A 24,060-nucleotide genomic window follows, 5' to 3' on the forward strand; every position below is an offset into this window, starting at 1 on the left:
GGAGATGGGTGGATGGAGATGGGTGGATGGAGATGGGTGGATGGAGATGGGTGGATGGAGATGGGTGGATGGAGATGGGTGGATGGAGATGGGTGGAGGAGTTGGTTGGAGATGGGTGGATGGAGATGGGTGGATGGAGATGGGTGGATGGAGATGGATGGATGGAGATGGGTGGATGGAGATGGGTGGATGGAGACGGGTGGATGGAGATGGGTGGATGGAGATGGGTGGATGGAGATGGGTGGATGGAGATGGGTGGAGGAGTTGGTTGGAGATGGGTGGATGGAGATGGGTGGATGGAGATGGGTGGATGGAGATGGGTGGAGTTGGTTGGAGATGGGTGGATGGAGATGGATGGATGGAGATGGGTGGATGGAGATGGGTGGATGGAGATGGGTGGATGGAGATGGGTGGAGGAGTTGGTTGGAGATGGGTGGATGGAGATGGGTGGATGGAGATGGGTGGATGGAGATGGGTGGATGGAGATGGGTGGAGGAGTTGGTTGGAGATGGGTGGATGGAGATGGGTGGATGGAGATGGGTGGATGGAGATGGGTGGAGGAGTTGGTTGGAGATGGGTGGATGGAGATGGGTGGATGGAGATAGGTGGATGGAGATGGGTGGATGGAGATGGATGGATGGAGATGGGTGGAGTTGGTTGGAGATGGGTGGATGGAGATGGGTGGATGGAGATAGGTGGATGGAGATGGGTGGATGGAGATGGATGGATGGAGATGGGTGGAGTTGGTTGGAGATGGGTGGATGGAGATGGGTGGATGGAGATGGGTGGATGGAGATGGGTGGATGGAGATGGGTGGATGGAGATGGGTGGATGGAAATGGGTGGATGGAGATGGGTGGATGGAGATGGGTGGATGGAGATGGGTGGATGGAAATGGTGGATGGCAGTCATTATGTTATGAACAAACTAGGAGAGTTCTGAATATTTTTTTACTAACATTAGCATCTCCAGCTATTATTAACTTGGTAACCTGCCACACAGCTTACTTAGGTGTTAACTTTTGGTATGAATACAGAATGAAAGACTGTCTTCCAGACATTCATGTATAATATTACTAATATCAAATAATTATTTATAAACTCTAATATATAAGTAAAAAATGAGTTGTTAATGGTCCACAGATACTGACAATTAAGGTGAATAGATTTTACTGGCAATAGAAACACTGAAGGCAGTGTATAAAGTTGACGACTGGCTAACAGTACCACATACAGTGTAATTATTAACACACTACCTTCACGTTTATTTAATGAAATAGCAGCAACATTGCACTTGCGTGTGTGGTTCTAAAATAATTTGAGATAATATCAGTTACACCAATGGAATAATTTGTAAAATATGCAGTATCAAATATCAGATGAACCAGTTATGCAGGCACCTATGAATTACAATGGACACAACTAAACCAAACCATAATAACTTACTTAGTTAGTAAGTACTCCACAACCCTGTGTCTGTTGGTCCTGCAGGCCTTGTGTAGAGGTGTGGACTGCTCTGAGTTTCGACTGTCTATTTTGGCACCTCGCTCTACTAACAGCTTCACCGTATCTATGTTACTGCTTTCACAGGCTGAATGTAACGGTGTGTTTCTGCCACCACAAACTGCGTTGACATTAGCATCTGAAGGAGAAAAGATTACCATGTTTGATGAAGGCATAATACTCTAACAATATCCATTGAGCCTTTGAAACCAATCAGAGACTATGATCATCCATTCTCCTGGGATGGTGAATCGACAGCATCATCCTCAAGTCACACATCACTTAAATGTAACAGCTGATGCCCATCCTGGGAGAAGATCTCTTCCTCAAATAGCCAGCTCAATACAGATGGTGTAGTATGATAACTTCCCGATGCTCAGAGCTCAAATGTTCTTTAAAGGACAACAGTATTGATTAACGCCAAGACTTTGGCATGTGATTCAATTTTGTCATTCATACTGTATATATATGTGATTTCATCGATGACTGTGTCAGATTACACTGGCTTGAGGCAGATTTATACACTTGAGTCAATGAAGCAGGAAAAATTCCCCTCACACTGCTGCCTATGCATTTAATTTTGCTGCATAAGTCTAGTAAATGGGTGAAAACAAATTATGAAAGTGCCTCAGAATACAAAACTGTTTGCTGCTCTGTTAATATTTTAATGTATAACTTTCCACCATTCTTGTTGAAGCGGTATAAATCAAATCAAAGGTGGTTACAATTTGACTTTTTAAGCAATACAACTACAGTGTAAACCAGCGCAGTTACATACGTATTATCAACTATATACGAAGCTAATGGACTTATAAATTTACTGTCTACCAATAAATATACAATATGATAGCAAAGTAATACTCACTGTGGTTCAAACAAAGCTCGATAATGTCGTTTTCTCCGCTGTCTACAGCCAGATGAAGGGGGTTCCCAAAATTATTGTTATCTTTGTCCGTCAGCATCTGCAATGACAAAAACAGTCACTATCAAAATATGGTATAAGCTGGATGGCTAACAAAGTTCTCAAGAATTGCTTCTCCGCACAGGGAACATTTGCAAATGTCATTCAAACCTTGTGTGTTCTACCACATGCACTATTTTGCATATTAAAAGAATAGCTAAAAAGTCTTTCAAAGTCAAACCTGAAAACAGGAAAGAAGACTACACCAAAAGTATATATTCTCATCTCTATTAACAGGATTAGAAAAAAATGACATCTGAAAATGACCCTAGCCACCTCCCCTCCCCATCTTCACAATTACACACACAACATGGCTGTCACATGACAAATTCATGTTTGCTTCCAAATATCAACCCTAATAGGATGTAAGCATAATGTTCCTAACTAGAACATGAACTATACAGATGTCTAAGAGGATTTTATATGAAGCTACTGACAAAATGCTTCTTGCCATTCCAATGCCTCCTCACATTGATTAAGACAATTCTTCATCTGTTTTTGATTGGCTTATAAACAGAATCTGTCTAAAGTAAACCGCTTCAAGTAAGATGAGTGCGTGCATTGTTCACGTTGACACAAGCACGGACAATACTTTGTATTTAAATCAAAATACTGCTAAAGTACATGTTCTTTGCCATTTATGTGGGTAAATACAGTAGTCTGAAATATAACCATGGAAATAATTTATCTGATATTACATACAGTAGCAAAATGCTCTGCAAAATGGACAAAAAAACCATAGTCTTTACAACTAGGGACAAAATTCAGAGTCTTCAAGCTGCTACACAAACTTGAAACACTCAATTATTCACAGATTACTACAATGTAATGGTTCTAAAGGAAAAACAAATCTATGATGTCACAACAATGATCCTTGTACCAAACACCTCTGAAGGTTTATATTAAAAGACCATTTCTATCAACCCTGTTAAAGTAAAAAATAGTAAGCAGTTTGGTAGTAGTGATGTCATTGGTTTGGGGTGAGTTTATACCTAAAGTAGAAGTATTACAAACTATTCCTTTAATAAAACCGATGGGAGAAAAAGTCACCACTAGCTATTGTCATCCAAAACACAAGTAGTTCTTTAAATCCTTCAGCCCAATGGGACACACATATCCATATATCTATGCTGCACCCACGATCTTCTTTCAATAAATACTTGAGGGGAAGGATCTGTTTACTTATTAGACAAAAAACTGAAAGGAATAACTTGACAAGTTATTATAAGCAACGATGAAATGTTGCTCTTTGTTTTCATAATTAACTTCCTCAAATTCTGAGAGGCTATTTTCAGATTGTGGACTGTTTTTTGGAGTAATGCTAAGTTGCAGTGAAAAGACAGTTTTGTGTGATTGCTTGTCCTTACAAGTTACAACAATACATATCAATAAGAGGAAAAAGGAACAGTTAGTAAGGGTGCTGTGCATTACAGGTTCATGGTCATTGGATATAGGTAATTACAATTCCTGTAGAAAATGGCTGTTGAGAGCAAAATAGATAGCAAACCATGCTCAACCTCCACCTGGACAAACCCCCTCCCTCCCCTTACCCTTCCCCTCTTTTGCAAGTCCTTTGCACTCACCTCACCCAGTACATTTTGATCTTCCCCTGCAGAGAAGAGCAGTTTTACAATCTCAGTGTGGCCCTCCAAACAGGCCAAATGGAGAGGAGTGTTATCCTGCTCATCCTTACATCTGATGGCTGCTCCCTTCTTGATTAGCATGGCCACAATTTCTGTGCTACCATGTGTGCAGGCAACGTGTAGCGGTGTCATACACTGCTTATCCACAGCCTATAGGAAACAATGGCAAACATTAAAAAATTATAAAAACATATTGACAAATGAATCGATTCTATGATTGTGCTTCAAACTGACTTTGGAAAGTGGCGATTATATTTGAGTAAAGATTTATTGTTGGAAATGAAAAGAACAAAGTACGATATGATATTCACCAGGTTCTAAGAGATATTTGTTTATTCTAATCCTCCTTTGGTTATATCAAAGCCTATTTATTCTGTACATTCTTTACATCAAATTTACCTTCAAGCTGTGTGCACTACAACGTAGCTACATAATTAGCAAATAACTAATTAATTTCCGTTTAAACTGTAACAAATGTAATTTGTCACAATACAAAAAAACAAAAAAAACTTTTACATTGCGTAAAGTACAATTTCAGCATCAGTCAATAAAACTTTTTTCATGGATGGCATGTCCATCCGATGCCCCCCCCCCCACACACCCCCTCCGATCTTTATAAGTCGCAATATCATGTAGCAGCATAAAGAACCATACAGTATGATGCATGGTACTAAGGCTACAATATAGTTTATACAATGAAGAATCACCAGGTGAACCCTATATAACATTAGAATACTGAACACACATCTAAATGCTGTTTATAATACAGTAAAGAACCACCAGGTTAACCCTGTTTCTTTTACTGCACATAATAATTCTGTACACACATCAAATGTTGATTATGCAGTGAAGAATCACCAGATGAACCCTACTGTACATCTTTTTACTCCATATTAAAATACTGTACACACATCTAATGTTGTTTATACAGTGAAATATCACCAAGTGAACCCTATATCTTTTTACTCCACATTATAGTAATATACACACATATGATGTTGTTTATGCAGTGAAGAATCACCAAGTGAACCCTATATCTTTTTCTCCACACTATAATACTTTACACACATCTAATGTTGCTTATACAGTGAAGAATCACCAAGTGAACCCTATATCTTTTTACTCCACATTATAGTAATATACACACATATAATGTTGTTTATGCAGTAAAGAATCACCAGGTGAACCCTGTATCTTTTTACTCCACATTATAATACTGTTCACACATCTAAATTGTAATGTTGTTTATATGGTGAAGAGTCACCAAATCTCCTTTACAAGTGGCCTACCTCAATTCTGATGTTGTCACAGTGAAGGAGGTCCAATGCTGCAACATCATTCCCTCTCATAGCTGCAAAGTGTAGAGGAGTAAGACCATATTTATCTTTACTGTTGATATCGGCTCCAACTGACTCCAGGTAAAAGATGACACTTTGCGTTCTGTCGATCTGGTCCGTCAATGCCCCATTAGCCTGTGAAAAAACCAACCCAATCTTATAAGAATTCCAATAAATACATAGCAGTGAGATAACTACAGTATCTCACATGTACAGTATATGTTTATTTTAATTAAAGTATAATAGGAACCAACACAAAATCAAAGAATATTTCTTATATTTCACTATAAATGACATATAATACTACACAATATTAGAAGAGAACAATATACTGATCAAATTATATCTCTTTGTAGACATATTTCATTGTAATTTAACTTGTCTAAAAGGTTACTACAAGAGAAAGAGATCCCGTTGAAGATATTGTACTTTTCTAGAGACTTATAATAAGAGGTCTCAGATGTTTACAGGCAAGTACTGAATATCAATGTAACTTTATACCATCATGTGAATGAATGTATGAGGGGGGCAACTTTCATTTCTATTTCATCCCTTTACATATAATGTACATGGGGAGGACACAGAGTGTAGTCAGTCGGCTGTTGCAGGCCATTAGTGTTCTATCTGTTATCATAGCAACGGTTGCCACGTAAATGCATGGTGAGGAATAAGTCCATCATTGAGATATACAGTAGGACTAGGTGGTTGGGATTACATTTTGGGGTCAGGTGACATGTCACATGTCTGTGCGTGTGTACGTCTGTGTATGGTCATATACAGTTTCTTGGGCGTGAAACTTGCTACTCCATGGATTGCCCACTGTACGTGTTACCTTATTACAAGACACACATAAATCCTTTGCAGTGATTCTAATAATCTTTTCTGTAGTTTTATCTTATGCTTGACAGGATTAATAACGATAACAGCTTTGAGAGCTTGTATAATTATAGCAGTAATCATGTGACCACAGAGACTATCATTAGACTGAGATTATCATCTGGGTCACACCAATGGTCACTCTCGTGCTATCAAATGTCCAATTCCATTTGTTTGATAAATACTTCCCAGACTTTCTTGATGCAGAAATTACTTTACCTTCTTTTTTTTCACAAAAAGCAAACATAAAACATTTTTACTGTTGATGGCAATTTTCACCTACCATACAACCATATTATGTGTTGGTAGTGTCTGAGAACTACAGATTCCGTACAAACAAAGCTATAACTCTGAGGCAACCATATGGACTTCTTTATAGTGAAGTATATGTGAAACATATCTCATGGTAGTTGACTTTGTTATTTATTCTCTTATAGACACAAAAGCCCACTATTTGTAGAAGAAAACCACTAAAACGAAACTGTGGGTATAATGGATTGCAAGGAATGGGAATATAGTAATACTTAAATTTAGATGTACAGTACGTGTTTAATCTCAAAAGAGGTCAGTTAACGCCCTGAAAACTAAATAGCCCTGTTTAACAATACAAAGTACACAAGAAAACCAATATACCAAGTTTGTTTTGACTATCAATCATAAGTTGTGATTTCATCTGTAAGGTAAGGTGCAGCAGAACTCTGGTTAAGGCCTTGACTAGGAATAGGTTCCATGGTAGACTGCCCTCTGCTTGTTTCACCCACCTATTGCAGAAGGTAAGCCCTCAATGCCGCGAATCTTCAGCGTTTATGCTGAGGGCACTGTAATCATGGTCATATAACAGAGCCGTATATTTGGCGCTACAGTAGATCCTAACGCCCCTGGTCTATACCGTTTACAGATCACCAAAGACTTTGTAAATGGCTTTCAAAACCTCATCTTTGTGCTAGTTGTGAAAATATGTTTAAAAAATATCTTGTCTTTAATAACTAGGAGAAGAATCTCAGGTGTAAGTCCAGTATTTTTCATTTAGGAGACTTGGATACAAATTTAACCCAGTTTAGCAGACGTGACTGAAAATACCTTAAAGCAGCTTTCTGATTGGTTGGTGACCAGACATGTGTAAAGTTGCCAAACAAATGGAGGATAAACATTCGTTGCTAAAATGTGCTAGTTATGAGAGATTAACTCTGTATGTTGGTTCGAATATGTCACACCATCTGTGAATTAGGGAATGTACAGGTAGTTTGCCCTGAAGTTTCTGTCAGAGATTTCTTAAATTCTCAGTGACTACCGAGACTGCAGCTTGTCAAGTTCTGCGAAACTACAGTAGATAGGATAGCTATGACAGCGCCCTCTGTTAGGGCGTAGCTGATGATTCCCATTTGATACATTTGCCTTAATCATGGTTAAACATTTTTAAAGTTGCAACAGATACATTACCGTATGTAACCGCCTAGATGCTGTAAGATACTACATCTCTATAGTACCGTTGGGTTTAGAGAAAAGAAAAGGGGGGAGGGGAGGGGAAAAACCCCAAAGAATGGATCTCTGAATGATGCAATGTAATATTACTTCTAAGTTCAACATACCTGTAATAATCTGTGGTCATGTAGATATCTTTGTAGGTAGGTAAGGTTCAACTGGAGGTTGAAAAATATCCGTCTTTGACAATGGACGTTAAGCGCTATAGACCATTGGTTTATAGTCAGTGGTTCAATAGCATGGGTTATATATAGGAATGCATGCAATATATCAAAGGGTTTAATCGCAATAATGTCAATGGCATACCAAAGCCACCATACATGCAGGCAAGTTAAAAGGTATTAAAATGGGGGTTGCCTCTGAAGCAGCATAGAGTATGTATGTACAGTATGTACAGATGTATTAGGAAAAGAAGTGGGTATGATTTACTTCAGCCAAGATACCCAGTAGCATGCATCCATGCAGGTTTTAAGCACAATTCATAAACCCTTCTTGTTTCTCTCAGTTTTGATCTCCATATTTGTACTTGTAGAATTTGATAGTTATGAAATAAAAATTTATAAATATTTGCATTGATCACAGATCCTTCGATCCATCTGCGATATTTGCCAGATAATAGACAAGATCAAAATTGGACCATAAATTGAAAAGGTTGGTGATTGCAAAGTAGTAATTACTACTGCTGCTGCAGTTGATACTCTTTGGATAAAGTCTACTGTCTACATTACAATATACGGTACATATTCCTAAACACCATACAAGATCACCGGCTACAGTATGGCTACAGCAGAGCAAAATTATTCGAAAGTTTTATAAATTGCTGCAAAACTGCAAGAATAGAGAAGACAATTGCAAAGGTGTAATTCCAGGAAATACCCAAGAAATTCCATAATAATAATAATAACAATAATAGGAAATACCCAAGAAAAGGAATAAATATAGTCAGGCACCAAAACAAATGGGAGATGGAAAAGAGATTCTATATTGCTTTTTACATTTTCCCCACAGACAAAAAAACATACTTGATGATGATGATGTGTCACCAATCACTGATGAAGGCCCAAAAATATCAGTTTTCTATATATTAAAGGCAGGAAAATAAATTTCAATACTGTGTTACATGTATTTGTGTTTATAATATAATTATTAACAATGGAGAATGCTACACCTAATATTTATAGTTTTAATTTTAATTTTGTACAGCTTTGTCAGGACTTCGTTTTGAGTTATGCACTTGCTAATGTGCAATAAAAAGGGATAAATTGTTAATTTTTATTAAAAACTGTATCTAAAGTAAGAACAGTAACAGAGGAGTGGTTTTGATATCTTGTGACCATCTTCATACACCTGACGCTTTGTTTGCACAGGCACATACAGTACTCGGGATAAAATCTGCATTTCTAATCTTTCTATTGTTTCAATAATATCATTTTCTTTTATCAGTTTCCTATTGAATGTACAATGTATATAAATATATGTATATATTTTGGTTACTCAGGATTGCTCTTAAACTGCGCAAAAGGCATCGGAAATTGAGCAAACAATATGAAATCACTATGTTACGGCTGAGGGGCAGGTAAGAGATGACACATTTAAAGGAGATATTTGAACAAAAGATCTACTGTATGGACTTGGTACAGTATCTACTTTTTTTTATTTACTTTATGGGCTCTCATTGTGATGTTTGAATAGGTTTGCTAGGAACCTGTTGTGCGTTAATATACTAGTCTATGGAAACATGCAAAATGAAACATTATATCATGTATTAGTTATGAAAAAGCTGGTATTGAATTTTGATTCCTCTTTCAAGCATTAAAAGAAACTTGTGAAAAGGTTCCTTCACCAAGTGGCAAAATTTAATTGTTTTCAAAAGAAATGGAGAACAAGGATGTTGTGTAACTACAACTAATTGAAGCCAAGATTTCACCAAAAGGATTATTCACAAGTGGGAACATTTTGTTACTTAAGGAGAGCACTCCCCCCCCCCCCCCGCCCCTCCTGACACCTCTCCTCTAACCTATACACCCTTTGACCTCACTATAAATTTGTCTGCTTTTCAGTGACAGAGTCTATAAATGAAGTAAGACCATTAACATTGGGGAATGTGATTATAGTTTATATAATGAGTCCTGTATGCAAGGAATGAGATATAATGCTTTCATCCATCATCATTGCAAACTTTAAGATACTGAACACGCAGTACAGTGGTTCTGTATTATCAGTCATGCACAATCCTAAACCTCTATCCAAAGACACCTTGTACAAATCATTTCCTTCTCTTACTAATCCATTAATTTCTTACTGATCATGCAACATCACCCGTCTGTAATCTTTATTGACATAAGCCCTGTAGAGAATGTCTTTGCAAAAAATTAATGTACGAGCTACGAGTTCTGTGCACATCACAGTTATCAAAACATTGCAAATTTCAAGCTGCATTTATACAGGACCAGTGCAGAGTGGTCTGTCATCCTGAACTGCAAATCAATTACTTTTGGTAATAAGCTTTCACTAGTTTGTTTGATTTTAGGGAGAATAATTTTAAGTTACAAGAAATGTTGATATACAGTTCATATGCTGCAACAAATTACAAAGTACTTCACATGATCTTGTCGTGTTTGCCAAACAATTCCGCAGACATGTCTTTCGTTAATGAAATCTGCTCACGAAATGGTGACACGAAACCACAGTGCTTTAATAATTACGGTAACTGTGTTTGGTTTGGAGGCTGAACCGTTTCACATTATTATAATCCAACTAAAGTACAGCCACCACATCCATGAAAGAAGTTCATCAATTTAAAATTAAGAAATATTTAAATGATTGCAATTCCAGAGAGCTATTGTAAAGAAGAGCCTTGATCTACTGTATATTCAACCAACTTTCAGTAGTTTACAAGTACAGTATTAAAATCAAAATGACACAAATTTATTTTTGTTTTAAAAAAAAAAACTGTACTTTTGCAATGAATCACAAAGATTGCAAGCTATCTCAGAAAGCAAGGAATATTAGTAAACCAGAATGAAAACATTTCATGGTTCCTTGCTGCTGTTCATTAGTTCCATTCATAGGGAAATTTCTAACAAAGCCCTAATACAACAACAGTAATTTATACTCACAAACTTTTGTTGCCAAAGTAATGCTAAGCCCTGATATCAATTGCAACACACATCAGTGTGTGAAGACTATCTACCATTATCATTATACCAAGTTTGACGAAATTCCGACTAGTAATAGTAGCCAAGTAATTGCAATTTGGAGTATTTCACGTTTGACCCCATGACCTCATTAATATTCATGATATGAGCACCAAAATCAACAGGGTTAATCTACTTACTATGGGCCACCCACTCACCAAGTATGGTAATGATTGGTCATTCCCTTGTTGAGTTATTGTGCATACAAACTTTTCATAACGAAATAATGCTAGGCCCCCCCCCCCCCTTATAAACATGCATGATATCAATTGCAACACACATCAGTGTGTGGAGACTATCTACCAATATCATCATACCAAGTTTGACGAAATTCCAATAAATAGTAGCCAAGTTATTGCAACTTGGGAGTTTTTCACGTTTGACCAGTGACCTCATTAATATTTTTTAACTTTGACCTCGTATAACTTCGCACACGAAGGTCACACGGGGGTCAACCTATTGACATTTATGATCAGAAGGTACCTTTGACATCTGAAAATAGCATCGAAACTGTAAAAATCCCCAAAACAAAAAAGGTCACCAGAGGTCAAATTGAGGTCAAGGGTCACCCAGATGCGGGTCGACAACTGGATTACATTGAAGCAACTCCCAACCTTAACGGACAGTTCGTTCTCAAGTTATCACAAAAATACTAGTTTTTTTATCATTAATTGACCTTTGGTGACCTCGGATCACATGACCGTTAAGTTTGAAAATATTCCCCTATACCATTTGCAACTTGTCCCAAAATATCAACCGTGTCACACCTTGAAACTGAGAGTTATTGCATTAAATGTCTGAAAATTAACTTTGACCTCGTATAACTCCGCACACGAAGGTCACACGGGGGTCAACCCATTGACATTTATGATCAGAAGGTACCTTTGACATCTGAAAATAGCATCGAAACTGTAAAAATCCCCAAAACATGAAAAGGTCACCAGAGGTCAAATTGAGGTCAAGGGTCACCCAGATGCGGGTCGACAACTGGATTACATTGAAGCAACTCCCAACCTTAACGGACAGGTCGTTCTCAAGTTATCACAAAAATACTAGTTTTTTTATCATTAATTGACCTTTGGTGACCTCGGATCACATGACCGTTAAGTTTGAAAATATTCCCCTATACCATTTGCAACTTGTCCCAAAATATCAACCGTGTCACACCTAGGAACTGGGAATTATTGCACTAAATGTCTGAAAATTTACTTTGACCTCATATAACTTCACACACAAAGGTCACCTGGGGTAAACCTATTGACATTTTTGATTGGTGAGACGTGAATATAGCATCAAAACTGTAAAAATTCAAACATTTTTTTCTTTGCCCATTTTCTCACCCAAAATACTATTTTTTTAACATTAATTGACCTTTGATGACCTCGGATCACATGACCGTTAAGTTTGAAAATATTCCTCTATACCATTTGCAACTTGTCCCAAAATATCAACCTTGTTACACCTTGGCACTGGGAGTTATTGCATTAAATGTCTGAAAATTAACTTTGACCTTGTATAACTTTACACACAAAGGTCACCCGGGTGTCAACCCATTGACATTTTTGATCGGAAGGTACCTTTGATATCCAAATCTAGCATCAAAACCAAACATTTTCTTTTTCGCCCGTTTTCTCCCAAACTAAGCACATTTTTTCTAATGTGACCTTTGACCTTTTGACCTTGGTTTCAAATGTAATTTGATCTGCTGATTCCAAAAATCAACACGACAAGTCTGTACAGCCATCCTAACTCCGACCGAAAACTTTGACCCCATATAAGTTCGCACACAAAGGTCACACGGGGGTCAACCTATCGATATTTATGATCGGAAGGTACCTTTGACATCTGAAAATAGCATCGAAACTGTAAAAATCCCCAAAACATGAAAAGGTCACCAGAGGTCAAATTGAGGTCAAGGGTCACCCAGATGTGGGTCGACAATTGGATTACACTGAAGCAACTCCCAACCCTAACGGACAATTCGTTCTCAAGTTATTGCAAAAATACTAGTTTTTTAACATTAATTGACCTTTGGTGACCTCAGATCACATGACCGTTAAGTTTTAAAATGTTCCCCTAACCAGTTCACAACTTGTCCCAAAATATAAACCTTGTCGCACATTGGCACTGGGAGTTATTGCAGTTTTAGTATTTTGGGTTTTTGGACCATAACTGACCTTTGGTGACCTTTGTAGGCACCAAAAACAATAGGGTTCATCTACTCACTATGGGCCACCCACCCACCAAGTTTGATCATGATCAGTCAATCCCTTGTTGAGTTATCGTGCATACAAGCCAAAGCGTCACACACACACACACACACACGCATACACACACGCCAACCTGAATACATAGGTTCCTTTGCTTTTAGCAAGGAACCAAAAATGGCAGTAGGAGAGGGTAGCTCAATATTTCTTAAAAATGTTAAAATTCACTCCAGATGCATTTTTTGTTTTCTGACTCTTGCGGTAAATAGAATGAGCAGGCTAGTAAGTACAGTATACATTCATGTTGGAGTTAGATGCCCAATGGTTACTGGATATGAATGAATTATAAATTAAAATATTGTTAGATTGCATTACTTTGAAATGATATGCAGGACAAATGTTTCTTAAAGAAAGTGGAAAAAAAGAAGATTGTAAAGAATTATGCTTTTGACAGCAAAGGGAAGGTATTGTGTGAAGAAATCTGAAAGATTAGTTTGCCTTCCTTTAAACAGTGCAGGAAAATAAGGAAATAAAGAAATAAGTAATCAGATTTTAAGAAGCTGCTGAAGTTTCAATGCATGCAGCAGTTTAATATGCTTTGCTAAGTAAGAGTATCAAATATATACAATTTGAATATACAAATCTGAAAAAGAAAAATATCTTTGTCATCAAAATATGAACACAATTCAGTGCAACATTTAAATACAAACTCTTTGCTTGCCAAATAAACAGACAAGTATTGTCTAGAACATTAAACTACTTTACAGAAACAATGCAACTTTCACTTCTTACTATCATTAAACCTAAGGGCATGTTAAATCACTGTTAAACTCAACCAATTATTAAATTATTTACTAAACTACTAAGAAAAACCTACAAGTGCCCAACAGGCACTATATGGTTCCTTGCATAGTGGAATATTAAAGTGTTATACGTCATCACCTAATATCATAATATATACAGTATGCCACATGTACCAGCTATTAACCAACAACTCCAAGTTTGGATAAAATCTGATTTAAGGTTGTGGGATTACTGTAATGAAATTTTGCACGTAATTGGTCCCAAAACATTTGGCCAAGACAAAGTGACCAAAAATATATTTGCCCCCAAAAATTTAACCCCATATAATGTGGAAACAAATGGGCCTAAAAATATTAGGTCCCACAAATATGGACCCAAATAATGCGTCCCAAAATGCATTGAGGTGGAAATAAAACTTTGGGAGCACCTGGCCCAAAAATGGACCCAGAATTTTGGGGGACCATATGGCCTACATGTACCGGTTATTAACCAGCAACTGTATACCAAGTTTGTGTACAATCCGAACTTGAGGGTTGCAGAGTTATTGCAATGTAAAGAAAATGTCCAAAAGAAAAAAACAACACCAAATTACAGTTGAATATCAAGTACTTGATATACAGTTAAAAAACATTTTCAAATTGGAATAACATCAGATGTTCTGCCTTTATTGTTAACATTATTTGTGATATTTGCATTGATGACCATTGGCGGATAGAAACAGCAAATGTCTAACGGAACAAACCTTATGGATTTTCCTGTTTTTTTGTTGTTTTTTAACTGAAAGTGAGTGAAACTGGGATATATGGTGCTTGGGTCATGAGGTGCTTAGAAAGTGGACATGCCTTCATATGGCCATTGATTCATTCCTGGCAGAGGGGCATGCAGGACAATATAAAAGAGAGAACATGGGAACCGTCTTGGAATGGGAGAAATGAAAGAGATGCCAAAAATGGATGTGATATATATATACCTCTTCCTCTTCTATCTGGTCCAACTCAATGAGGGACTATGCATAAGATAAGATAGCATACCAAAATAACAAAATGATAATGCTCAGATTCTCAGAAATATTATGATGATTTTACCACAATTTAACAATCAAAGTTGCTGTACTGCTGTTATTAGGCAGAGCAACTTTACCTTGATGTGTATATACAGTATGTTCTTGCTTTATTTCATCTGCAACAAGTCAGTTCATGAAACCGTAAATGTACTGCGCCTTCTCACCTACTGTACTGTAGGTCAACTCCGCCATTCCTTCTACTGGTTTACAGTTTTAACAAACTCAACTCAATGAACATTCAACTTAACAGAGTAACAGCCTAACCGGTTAAATTATCATGTAATTCCTGTGGCATGAAGGTCAATTTCAACCCAAATGCTACTGCTAAAGTACAGCAAAAACACCACAAATTTTCATAAGTACTGTAGATACTGTACTTACATTGTGCCCTTCATTACCACCATCTGCAGAAAGATTTTGTCCCCTCGATCTCTTAAACCGAGCAGCATAGTGGAGAGGGGTCGCATCATCGTCTCCTTTCTTTGTAGGAACTGTAAAAAAAAATAATAATAATAATAATCATAATTTTTTTATATTAATATGTACAAAAAGTGAAATGTTCTATTTAGATGCCCTTCCAAAGCTTGATTTGCTGATAATTTCTACAGCATCAGAGACTAAGAGAGCAAACAGAAGCTTCCCTTGATGGTACCCCATAACCGTCTAGTCAGATGCTGCCTTGCTGAGCATCTATCACCATGGCAACAGCATTGAGAAATGCATTATTGACTGATCCTTGCACCAACCAACAGAACTGTACATGTATGCAATATCTGTCATTGAAAAAGAAGTACTAAGCTTGTCAACTTAAAGCTTTGAAATGTTCTGTTTTTTTTTGCATTTGAAGCTAACAATTTGGGGGCAGATAATAGTGTTTCATGTCCTATAGTAAGACATATGGATTTTCTTTTTGTCTCTCTCTGTTTTTACAGATTATAACTTGAAAGATGTTCTCTAAACCATCAAATCTTTGATTTCAATATAAATGGAATTATGAAGTATGTACTAGTAAGTAGTAAACATAACCCTACCAATCAAGTTGACAAGATCGTTGTTGTTACTGTATATATACGGCAAACAGTAATTGTTTTGCAAATTTGTTTTGCCTGGTAAATGATTCCTCCCCACAAGAGAAACGTAACAGAGTTATGGCATGCGATTATCTTTATGTTAAGTAGTTTACACAAAATACAAGTATTTTAAATATTTACAGTACAGGGTTGATTGCTTGAAACTGCTTTGCTAATAAACAGTTAACATAATCTCCAGTTCAGTTTTGAAAACTTAGTGACTTTTTTTCATGGTACCAGTTTTGCTTGACAATCTAACCCAGATAAGGAAATAATCTGAAGCTCAAAGTAATCACAGTGGAGAGACTTTGACCAGTAGGATTAAAAAACATTCTTGAAAGCAAGGTAATTAATCACATGATCCTTTTTCAATTTTTAAGGTTGTGGAGCAATACTTTGCACAAGTTATGGATAAGTGATATATTTTTGCAAACATATATAACTCTGAACCGGGTGTGAGGTTTTAAATGATTGGTTGTCCTATGTACACTAGGGTGTTTATATTTAAACTAGTGTAAGTATCCAATATCTCTGATTGGTAGAAAGTGAACATGTGATTGCAATGTGTGCAAGACTATTTCAGTAATTTGTTCAGTTCTTTCTGTATAGCAGATGGCCCAGATCTCCATCCCTCTGTACGTCAACAGCACTAAAGAATAATCACCCCTGAATTGTAAATAAATCATCGTTAAAGTAGACTATTTGTCCTTGGAGCCGTTGTTCTTGCATCTCCTCATCATCGTCCCTACAATGCCATCAAACATTCAAAATATAGCCTTACTTGACTGGAGTTGGGTCAACACAACAGTTCATCTAACCCAGTATGTTTATGAATTCAAATATTCAAAACACTATCTAGATCAGGAGTGGGCAACCTTTTTGAATGAATGGGCCAGATATAAGGGGTGAAAATTGACTGGGCCGCACCTAACCAACGACCTGCTGTTGATTTCAAACCAAATTGATTCCGACGACTTTCAAGCAACAGGTTTGTGTACTTAATCTGTTTTCACAAAAACATAAATGTCAATACAGTACAGTTGATAATGAATGGGGATAATAGGCCGACCTGACACCATCGTTAGTGCCGATAAATTCTAAGCAGCCAGCTCATTTTTGTGATGATGTAAAATATATAGATTTTTTTCTTGAGACAAAAAATCACCGGTGGGCCGCATGTGGCCCGCAGGCCGTAGGTTGCCCACCCCTGATCTAGATGAATCTTTAAGTAGTTGCTTGTGTTACCAATTTCTGTTAATATTACTAAACATTCTTGCACATATTACCATGACCACACACTGAATATTATCCAAAATATAAGATGCAATTGATCAGTGACCACATTACAATGCCCTCCTGGATTTTTCAACCGATAGTTTAGAGTATGAACGATAATCTATTCCAATCCTCTGAAAAAATTTTCTCAGTCAAAACATTTTCCGCATAAAATTTGTTCCACCTGATTCGAAACACAAATTTCAACTTTTCTTAATTTAAAATGCAACTTGGCTATGTACTGATGCCAATGGACTACTGTTCATTGTTACAGGATTTCACAAGAGAATTCTATCAAATATTTGCAAAATTAAAACTGAAAGGGATTCTTCATAACCTACCACAATACAATGTACATCATTTCAAAGAGAGTTCACTTTGATCTAGCAGTTATGTCTACAGTCTACAATACTTTATGTACACACTTTAACCTCGGTCCACCCTACCATATCATATCCTTTTAGCCATGTTTGTTCTGTGCATAGAGAGAGAGTGTTGCGTTCTTGCTGAATATTATTAGAAGGTATACAGTAATATAGGACAACAAATCATCCACAGACCATTCAGTCAAAATTAGATTGCAAGGCTCTTAGTAAATATTGATTTCTTAATATATTCTTTTGTTGGCATTTGCCAAGTTAGCTTTTATTGTCATTAAGAGACAGTACTGACAAACAAAAATGCTGATGATAAAATAAGGCTTACTAGCCTGTGGGATATAGACTTTCTTGTAAAACTGAAAGTTTATTAATAGTCTGTCACACATTTCATGGACATTCCTAGGTGAAGTGACAAACACTACCTTCCAAACTAAACTACTAACGTTGTTCCAAGCTAAATCGTTTCTTGTGACCGATCTTATCTTTGCAGCTAGAGATACACTTTATAGATTTCAATAGTGCTGAAGTCAGCCATTCTTTTCAGTGTTAAAAATCAACACACATAATTCCTTGGTGAGCTTACTAGATGAATGTAGGCTAGCTTGCAGGAAAATTCATATAATTCATTGTAACACCAGCCTAATGGGAGACATCCAGCCAGCAAATCCTTTAAGCCACTACTAACCTTCACATGCTCTAACACTTCTGATGATATTTTACAGACCTGGTTATAACGTGTTATTCAGTATGTCTACAATTTGAAATAGAAAACAGAGCAATTCCATCTACTGAAACTACAATGTGGATGATTGTGTCAATCACCCTGGGATCATGTTTTGATGGATACCTGTAGTTTGGCAAATATTCTGGGAACTGACTGCAAAAGCAGTTGATTCTTTAGCCAAGTCCCACAGGTACAGTATACTAGTGTTTGCACGGGTTATCCGGGTACCCGGGTACCCGCCCGACGTGATACTACCCGGTTCCTAATTTATTACCCGAATCCTACGCAAAGTGTGATTTAAAAAAAAAAAAATGGCAAACCGACGGTTAGGCAGATTTCCCATTGACTTAGTGTGGTGTTAGGCGACAATGTGGTCGAAGATAACAGCAATAACGAAGGGGCCCGCTCGACGCGATACTACCCGGTTCCTAATTTATTACCCGAATCATACGCAAAGTGTCATTGTATAAAAAAAAATTGCAAACCGATGGTTAGGCTGATTTCCCATTGACTTAGTGTGTTGTTAGGCTACCATGTGTTCGAAGATAACAGCAATAACGAAAGCTTTCCATAGATATCTTATAACTGCGTCACAATTTCAGCTAATAAACAGATGGCTAGGCTAGACTACTCCGATTGACTTAGTGTGGTGTTAGGCAACCATGTGGTCGAACGTAACAGCAATAACGAAAAAATTCCATGGATATCTTATAACTGCGTCACAACTCCAGCAAATAAACAGATGGTTAGGCTTAGCTAGATTTCTCATTGACTTAGTGTGGTGTTAGGCTACCATGTGGAAGAAATTATTATTTATTCATTCGTTTATTTCAAAGAAGGAAAGGCTGACAAGGAATTTTACGCGATGTTTATGGATTATAGACGGGATAACTAAAAATAGTAATCGCAAGTGGCCTTTTACTAATCGTTTATTCCAAATGCGATCAAATTGCACGAATCGCGCAATCTCGCGGCTAATGCGAACCCTAAGCCTGCATAATAGATAGTAGTAGTATTAAAAACTGTTTAAGACCTAAACTGGATATTTATATGGTTTGATCCAATAGACGTGCACGAGCTAGCATAAGCAGCGGCGGCAGTGCGATGTTAGTAGTAATGCTAATTATAATTAAATAATTAATGTATTAACAAGTTAATGAAAGAAACAGAAGCAAATAAAAATTATTGAGGGAGGTTTTATACCTTATCTTAAACCTACGTATTTGAACATGAAAACATTGTCATTAGAGAATATAATGCATTTATTACAGCATCCAATATGTAATTTCTTGAAAATCGGGATACACGAGGGTAAACAATTTTTTTCCGGGTACCCGGATACCCGACGGGTAACGGCCCTCGGGTACCCGGTTCCCGATTTTTGGACCCGTGTAAACACTACAGTATACTGTACATTATCATATACTGTAATGTACACTTGTACAGTACAAACCTGTTTGTTTATGGTAGATAGTAACTGCCTTATCTTGAGTAAACCTATAACTTGCTATTGCTGAGAATGCACATTGTAGTCTTTGCTGTTACACAGTACTGTAAGTACCTAGCAACTGAGTGCACAAATATTGATTATTATTATATTGTCATTGATCCATATATATGTCACAAAGGCCACTATTAAAATGACATGTCACTTAATAAAGCACTGTTGAGATTCACTACAGTGGACATCATGTCAAGTGGGTTCTCAAAATCCTAAAGTACAGTAATCAAAAAAAGGCTCAGCAAGGAATCAAAAGTTAAGATGGCCTGATGCTTTGATAGTTAGAGGGAACTTCTTCGGAGGCAAACTGAAATGAAGCCAGACTAAGAACACATTTATATGAAACAGAGAGACAACAAAATAAGACGATACCAGGACTTTATAGAATGAGGTGCTAAGGTTGTTTTACAATATCCAACCTCAGAAGTGGTCAAGAGACGCCTCCCACCCCTCCACACCTACAAGCCCACCCCGTTTCCAAACCAACAGCTTTCTACATAAAACAAGTGCTAATACAGCTTTTAATACAACTTGACAGAGCTCTGTGGTATATTATTTACCAAATGGAATCATTTTCAATATTCCTAATCCTCTTCTACCCTTGTATCTTTGTTTCCTGATGTCCAGAAAACACAAAATGAACAATAATTTGCTGTTAAAAAGATGAAGGACACATCCACACTGCTGCACACTTACCTGCTCCATGTGCTACCAAAAGTTTAGCAATCTCCAGATGATTGTACCTTGCAGCGTAATGGAGGGGTGCAAGATTGTTCTCATCTAATTCGTTAACTTTTCTCTTCTTCTTCGTGGTGATACTCTCAAGGATCTTCTGCATCACCTGAACATCTCCATCTCGTGCAGCCTGGAGAATGAGCAAAGAGGTCAAAAAGTTATGTTTGACAGTGAAATATTGTGGTTTTACCACTCCTGAAGGTGAATGCCATATTATTATGGTAACAAATTAAGCACCACAAACGTTTACTGGGTTGGACACTTTTAATGCTGATATGGATTCTTACATGTCTCCTCTAACCATATATACTAGCATGTACAGTATTGGATACAAATTGGTGACACTTCTATTTAGCACTATGATGAGTATCATGCCCTCATTGATCAACTTGGGAACCAAATTACAACCAAATTACTTTTCATTCCACAGTTTAATACTAATAGTACTGAAATCCTTCACTGGTTTTCTCGCTTGATGAATCATCCATTCCATTCCGCTACATGCTATTCCTCAAACTTGTTCATATTAAATCAATACAAACTAAAATTTCACATAGAAATTTAAATGAGAAAACGAAATTTTGTATAACATACATGTAATGCGGGTAACTCTAGCTATTTTATCAAACACAGTGGTCTATTCATCTCTTCATACTGTAATGATCTAACCTATCATTAAGCCTACTAACTACTACGTATAGTGTCATAAACTCTCACAGCATATCAGGCAATAATTCAGTGGTACTGTACAGTACAGTATATTCATCTCTGTGTTCTGTAATGATCTAACCTAACATTGAGCATGCTACTACTACTGCATAGTGTTATAAACTCTCACAGAATATCAGGGAATAATTCAGTGGTCTATTCATCTCTATACTGTAATGATCTAATCTAACATTAAGCCGGCTACTAACTACTATAGTGTCATAAACTCTCACAGCATATCAGGGAATAATTCAGTGGTCTATTCACCTCTTTATACTGTACTGTCATGATCTAACCTAACATTAAGCCTGCTACTAACTACTAAAGTGTCATAAACTCTCACAGCATATCAAGGAATAATTCACTGGTCTATTCATCTCTTTATACTGTAATGATCTAACCTAACATTAAGCCTGCTACGACTATACAGTATAGTGTTATAAACTCTCACAGCATATCAACTACAAAATACTACTGTATGGTGCCTGTTTCTAAAAACCCATATATACTGTACACATTTGCTCTTGTATAGCAATTTGCATAGCAAATTTTACATAGCATTTTGCAATGCGATTCCAGATAAATTATTCCCTGTATATGTACATACAGTTACATGTGCAGTACTGTAGTATGTACATGTAAGGCTTGGTTCCCGAAGCTATAGTGAATCATACAGTAGTATTGTACAGTAGTATTGACTGTACTGTGTGGTAATCTGATGTACATGTATCATTACTATATAGGTGAATGCTGGGTTTACTTTTCTTTTCTAAAATATCAAAATGTCCAGAATAATCCAAAAATTGGAATATTATACTGTAACACCCTCCCCCATCCCCCCATCTGCCAACTCTAGGGCCTACAGGACAGAACTTATCAAACTTCTATAAATTTTAACATGCTAAAATTTGGAGTCAGTGATGATCATTGTTAAAGACCTGATGGTTCAAGTGAGCAATGCCAGTACACAATACACACTTAAAGTTGTTTGCTCACCTTATTCACACAACAGAGTACCTTAACTGTTAAATCTCTCCCATAGCAACAGTCTAATTAGTAATATGTATAATGAACAATATCCATCAACAATCTGCACACTGTAGAGTACAGTAGGACTGTGCTAATAAATGACTTCAACACACAAGCCACTGCCATACAAACGTGGATGCATAAATTCTATGGTTTCATGCAATATATATCAGTCAACAACGGCATGTACAGATTAAACGACTGTGTATGCTCATAATTTTATGGGCCTAGATACTTAACACAAAGATTGTTTAGATATGTACAGTATGTTACAATTAATGGCAACACATTTTCACACTTTTAAAACAAACTTAAAGACATTTCCAAGCATCTATTTTAATGATGATCCTCATGTTTCAAAAAACAGTTTGTTTGCAAGCTTAGATGGTGAAATAAACCGAGCAAGAAAGTCTTCATTAAAGTTTGGTACCATCAAGTGGTGCTTCTTTCTGCTGTTCAACGACCTCTTAGTTCCATTTAAATTATCTGGATTGATCACAATGGTAAGCTTTTTTGAACTAATGTACCTACAGTAGTTCAGCCAACAATGTGACCTAAACAGACTGAATTTGGTTGAAATATAGCTATTTTGATACCACATGATTCTTCATTGCTTAAATATATACCTGGAGCATTAAATTGAGAGTGCCTAATTATATGGCAACTTTGTCAACACAATTAGAATTTAGTCAAAAAAAAAACTGCCATGAAACATAATAACAAACATGAAACATGACATATGGGTCTGCTGCACTATGGTCATACTCTTTGGATAGCAATGAATTTGGGAAGTTATAAAATAAAATATGTTTTGGGTAGTGCAGAATGCCAGGATATGTATGTTGGTTAGATCACAACATCAGTGTTAAGGTAAGGCGTTAGGGAAAAATACCAATTGAGCACTAAGTCTACTGTGGCTGTAGTCATCAAAATAACAACGTTAGCAAGCAAAATCTTGTTCACCAATTACATCATATGTCATGCATCAGTTTTCATGTCTCAAACATGAATTTAGGGCTGAATGTATGTGTACAGTAATTCCCTTAATTACTAAGTACTTTTGCTTCCGTGACTAACGTTCCTTTTGAAATGACTCAACTTCCCAGTTTATAATTATTGTCTTATCGAACACTCAGAAGCAGCTATTACATTCTGGCAGTCACTGAGGTACTGCACTCAACTATACTTACAGCTTAAAACTTCCCACTTTTGTCCAATGCTAGAATTTCAATTGTTAGGCTACACTTTAGACTGATCTTTCAATTTAATATTAACTGAAACAAAATAATCGACCATATTGAAACTACAATTTGAAGCAAGTGACATGTTCTTCAAAGGAAATGGTTTCCATGCTTTTAAACAAATGGAATGCCCTTCTTCTGAGAGAGTTCCTGAAAATGCATTGCCAACTTAAACAATATTTACACAATTAATTTTTACCCAACTTGTAGGACTTTTGAATATTTCTAAACATGTTAAATACCTTCACAATTCAAGTAAATGTTAAATATTTATCAAATTTTGAAAGATGCACATGTACTGTATGTATCTGCTAAATGCCATTTAA

The 24,060-nt window shown here is 36.7% G+C and overlaps 1 protein-coding gene across 5 annotated transcripts in view; it reads right to left on the reverse strand.

Moving 5' to 3' along the window:
• LOC139962626 (transient receptor potential cation channel subfamily A member 1 homolog) overlaps nt 1–24,060 on the reverse strand; it is a 59,244-nt gene that overhangs the window by 25,444 nt on the left and 9,740 nt on the right. For 2 of the 5 annotated variants that reach the window (XM_071962776.1, XM_071962777.1), the window contains exons 3-10: nt 20,718–20,886; nt 15,453–15,562; nt 14,979–15,014; nt 7,908–7,958; nt 5,395–5,577; nt 4,046–4,255; nt 2,367–2,463; nt 1,445–1,640 (exon numbers count right to left, since the gene is read on the reverse strand). In XM_071962776.1, the coding sequence (XP_071818877.1) occupies nt 1,445–1,640; nt 2,367–2,463; nt 4,046–4,255; nt 5,395–5,577; nt 7,908–7,958; nt 14,979–15,014; nt 15,453–15,562; nt 20,718–20,886 (1,052 nt within the window). The remainder of the gene's footprint in view (nt 1–1,444; nt 1,641–2,366; nt 2,464–4,045; nt 4,256–5,394; nt 5,578–7,907; nt 7,959–14,978; nt 15,015–15,452; nt 15,563–20,717; nt 20,887–24,060) is intronic. The other 3 variants (XM_071962778.1, XM_071962779.1, XM_071962781.1) reach the window with 3 other exon arrangements.

Source organism: Apostichopus japonicus, chromosome 21 (genome assembly GCF_037975245.1).
Source record: "Apostichopus japonicus isolate 1M-3 chromosome 21, ASM3797524v1, whole genome shotgun sequence".
Classification (NCBI taxonomy): Eukaryota; Metazoa; Echinodermata; class Holothuroidea; order Aspidochirotida; family Stichopodidae; genus Apostichopus; species Apostichopus japonicus.